This window comes from Alosa alosa, chromosome 20 (genome assembly GCF_017589495.1).
Source record: "Alosa alosa isolate M-15738 ecotype Scorff River chromosome 20, AALO_Geno_1.1, whole genome shotgun sequence".
Taxonomy (NCBI): domain Eukaryota; kingdom Metazoa; phylum Chordata; class Actinopteri; order Clupeiformes; family Clupeidae; genus Alosa; species Alosa alosa.
Window position 1 is genome coordinate 28,380,291 of NC_063208.1, and position 5,000 is coordinate 28,385,290.

General features: G+C 42.5%; 1 protein-coding gene across 2 annotated transcripts in view; it reads right to left on the minus strand.

The window, feature by feature from the left end:
• cpne4b (copine IVb) overlaps positions 1–5,000 on the minus strand; it is a 29,276-nt gene that overhangs the window by 4,642 nt on the left and 19,634 nt on the right. For both annotated transcript variants that reach the window (XM_048230216.1, XM_048230215.1), the window contains exon 12: positions 4,385–4,439. In XM_048230216.1, the coding sequence (XP_048086173.1) occupies positions 4,385–4,439 (55 nt within the window). The remainder of the gene's footprint in view (positions 1–4,384; positions 4,440–5,000) is intronic.

A 5,000-nucleotide genomic window follows, 5' to 3' on the forward strand; every position in this document is an offset into this window, starting at 1 on the left:
ACCAGACAGTAAGACCATCTGAGATCACCCGAGACCACCCGAGATCACCTGAGACCACCCAAGATAATCTGAGACCACCTGAGATCACCTGAGATCACCCAAGATCACATGAGATCACCTGAGACCACCCGAGATCACCTGTGACTATCTGAGACCACCCAAGATCACCTGAGACCATCTGAAAGAAATACCATCGCCCCAGACCACTAGTGAGGCTATATCATCAGGATTACCTGAGCCTCTCGACAGATCAATCAATTAATCAATCAATTAATCAATCAATTAATTAATCAATTAATCAATCAATTAATCAATCAATCAATTAATCAATGAAGTCTGTATTTACATAGCGCCTTTCACACAAGTGCTCTAATACAAGGTGCTGAATGACAGACATGAAGTCAGAAATGCTTGAAATAAATGAGGTTTAAGTAATTAAGATAATAAAATATGATGGGATTTCAGGGCAGACACACATGATAAACTATCTATCACAACTATCTATGCACTAATAGTATTTGCATGTCTTTGACAGGATAAGCAGACTAGATTTGAATGTTCCTTGATTGTTTGTGGGTTCTAATGGGGCACAGCATCAAACCATACCTACAAATCTGCACCAGGCCAGTACTGAAATTTGGGGAACAAGGAAATACAGGAAAATACTGTATGTGATTTTTCAGAACAAATCAAGACACTATACAATTGCCAGGACAATCCAAGGAAAAATGGGACGTCTTGTCACCCTAGATCTGATTTAAAGATAATCAGATTATCGAAAGATCGTCTGCACTGTATATTAGATTGACACAACAATGATCCTCACCAGACGTCAGGCGAAAAATAAACAGATCTAAGAGGAATATAACGATGATCCACAGCAGATCTAATCTAAAAATCATCTGTTCCAGATTTTAGCCTAATCTAAAGATCACCTGCATCAGATCTTCCTACAGACCAGTCTCCCTAGAGTCACCCAGTGCAGTCTTGTCCAAAAATACCTACGTCATTAAGGTCTTTCACACAACCACATCATTCCATGGAGAGCGTTCTTTCAGAGGCTAAAAATTGTAAAGGACACAGTTCAGTGTTTGCCGAGTCTAAGCAGTAATTCCTTTTTTCAACAAAGCCGTTGGGCCTTTCAAACGCTCTTTCATCCACAGACATTTACATTCAAGACCAGCTCAGGACGGGAGATACATAAAACATACAATACAGCTTCAGCCCTGGTGGCTGTTGGAGTGCACACACACACACACACACACACACACACACACACACACACACACACACACACACACACACACACACACACACACACACACACACACACACACATATACACACATGCACACCTATACACCTATACACATTCACACACACACACACACACACACACACACACACACACAAACACACATATACACACAGCAAGCCTACAACTAATCACAGGCCACGATTTTGGCACAGACAGGGCAGCCAATAAGGAGAGCCCATCCTGACCAGGCGAGCTGAGATCAGTAGCCAGCTGAGAGGTGATTATTGCGGGTCATGCATTATTCAAATGAAAACCCTGGCAGGTAAGCATTCAGAATACTGAATCGGTATGAATCATTCTGAATCTGAGTTTCCATGACAATACCTTCAGATGCAGCAGAATGGAGTGAATATGGTCAAGGTGGAGAAAGAGAGGGAGAGATAGAGAGAAAGGAAAGGAGAGAGGTGTCAGGACAGAGAGTCCAAAGCAGGATGAAAGAAATAGAGAGAAGGGGTGTAAGTGTGGAGGAAGTAAAGAGAGGACAGAGGTCAGAGGTGATGAAAAAAACAAAACACTTGGTACATAAAGAAAGTACCGTAGGAACAAATGATGTCCTGTGCAAATATGGGATTGCTGCTTTTGGAGTAGTAGTAGTGCACATAAGTAACACAGAAGCCAAAGGAACTGCGCTGGCTACTGATCTCAGCTCGCCTGGCCAGGATGGGCTCTCTTGATTGGCTGCCCTGGGGGGTTTATGCCAATATCGTGGTCTGTGATTGGCTGTAGGCTTGCTGTGTGTGGAAGGCACAGCTCTTCATCTCCCTGGCTTTACTGCTGCGCAAGGTCAGAAGCTGAAACATCTGTCAGAGCAGCTACTTGTGTGCGCGCTTCAGCTCAGAGCCTTGTGCAACACACCGAGGCTTGCTCCCTAAGCCCTGAGACTCTTGCGAACACTGGTGTGGCTGAAGGGCACAGAGCTCTCATAGACACCCACAGGCACTACTCCGTATCTGCCTCTGACAGACAGGCAGAGCCAGTTTCAGCACCACGGACAGCTGTTGTCAGTGAAGATAATAACACCTGCACAATGGCGATGTTCATGTAAAAACTCAAATGATATATATAGTCTGACAGCTTTGTGAAAACTACAAGCTCCCTTTATGAACCTGGTTCAAGTTCAGGCAAAGGTCAAAGGTTGTATAGAGTGGAAGCTGTCTCTCTGAATGACGGCTGCCTGAATGTGCTTGTCAGTTTGGAGCCTTTGATGGATCACTGCAGCAGCATATTGTCATAACACACTGCAGTATCTGACAAGTGAAGGCAGGAAACTTTGCTTTCAAAGCACTAACAGGGAGTCAACAACAGGTTCAGGACCACGGACAGTGATTGACAGAATAACAAACTAAACCTTCAACAATCACGACATCTTCAGATATGGCATCTTCAGTGTTCAGCGTACTCAGAAAGAATTCATGTGTGCATACCCAAACCTAGTGCTATGAATGAGAAACAAACAAAGTGACTAAGCCAGAGCCACAGACAGTTTTAGCCAATCAACATGTTGCTCAGGGGTAACAGAAGGCAGGGGTGTACTCTGATTGGCTGCTTAGCTCAACCTATAAACAATCTTTCTCCAGAAGTGCCAACTCTACCTCTTGGCTTTCTCCAGTCTCCTCATCTCCTTCTTGTTGTTCGTGTTGAAAGAGATAATCAACCTGAAATGATCTTGCCTCCAATATCTACTTGATGTGGGGGACAGCGGTCACCCATGAAAGGTTTTCTTGTCAACGAGCAATCCGGCAAAATGTCAGTGACCACAAAGAACCGGCCACCAGACTGGGACATTCAGTGTTGCTTTTGTGCTCCACAGATGGAAAAATCAGATACAGTCAATACCTTGATTAGCACCACGGACAGCGACTGTCAGTTGAAAACTGAAACTCATCTACAGCCATCAAAATATCTTCAAAAGTTGGACACCCTCAATTTTCAGTGACAAGCCGCCATATTTTATTCGTACTTCATGACTATACTACTCCATCCTTCAAAGTAGATTACAGCATATCTCATGACTTGCTCATAATAAATTACTTTACTACTTCATACTTAATAAGTATACTACTGCATAACTCATGACTTGACCGTACTTCATGACTATATTACTCCATACTTAATAAGTATGCGACTGCATAACTCATGACTTGCCCATACTTCATGGCTATATTAGTCCATACTTAATAAGTATGCTACTGCATAACTCATGACTTGCCCATACTTCATGGCTATATTAGTCCATACTTAATAAGTATGTTACTGCATAACTCATGACTTGCCCATACTTCATGGCTATATTAGTCCATACTTAATAAGTATGCTACTGCATAACTCATGACTTGTATGGCTTCTCCATATGGCGTTCATCTCTTCCGTTCCATCTCTTTCTCATTTGTGTGTAATCTAAAAGGCAGAAGGACACCAAATGATAATTGTCAATACAGCACAAAAATCTAGTAGGATGCAACCACTGGGACTCAAAGTTGCACTTAGAGTGGATCAGCCCCTGGTAGGCTGGAACAGATCTGTATGTATGCTATACACTGTATGATTTGTATGTCACATCCTGGCCAAATCAGAGTTATCTTCTCTCTGGGTAGAGAATGAAACAGAAAAGACTTTCAATCTGTCCACTGAGTTCCTGGCAAACTAGGATGACCAGGAGACAACAGCCAACTAACAGATCTGCCAGTCTGATGCAAATCCTTTCCATAGGCATACTGGGGGGATATTCTACACAGGAATCACTGATGAGGATCAATCAGATGCAGCCGTGCAAAGAATCAGATGAGAGTTAAAAACGGATGTCAGTGATTCACAAGGTGATATTTAGAATACATTACAGCAGCATGACAAGACTTAATCAGTTACAACAACACACTGAATTATATTAGTGTTTCACCAGGAGAAATGAAGCATACATTACAGTAGAAAGACTAGCGAGGGTTAATCACAACCGTGCACAGGATGAGATTAGGGTTGGGCGTGGATGTGTGTGTGTGTGTGTGTGTGTGTGTGTGTGTGTGTGTGTGTGTGTGTGTGTGTGTCAGCATTTCAAAGGGGGAGATTTACCTTGAAGTCAGGAGGTATCTGTGCTCCAAACCCAAATGCTGGAAACATCTTATCACTGCACCCAGGCAGAAAGACATGGAGAAAAAGACAGAAAGAGAGAGAGAGAGAGAGAGATGTCTCTAACAGGCTCTTTAGGTATAGTTAGTAAGCCAAGTGGTTACTGTACAAATACATTACTGTACAGTACAGTACATATATGTTAGTGTGCATGTGTTAGTGTGAATATGTTAGTGTGCATGTGTTAGTGTGCATGTGTTAGTGTGAATATGTTAGTGTGCATGTGTTAGTGTGAATATGTTAGTGTGCAGATGTTAGTGTGCAGATGTTAGTGTGCAGATGTTAGTGTGCATGTGTTAGTGTGCATATGTTAGTGTGCATATGTTAGTGTGCAGATGTTAGTGTGCATACTGTATGTTAGTGTGCATGTGTTAGTGTGCAGATGTTAGTGTGTATGTGTTAGTGTGCATATGTTAGTGTGCAGATGTTAGTGTGCATGTGTTAGTGTGAATATGTTAGTGTGCAGATGTTAGTGTGCATACTGTATGTTAGTGTGCATGTGTTAGTGTGCAGATGTTAGTGTGCATGTGTTAGTGTGCATATGTTAGTGTGCAGATGT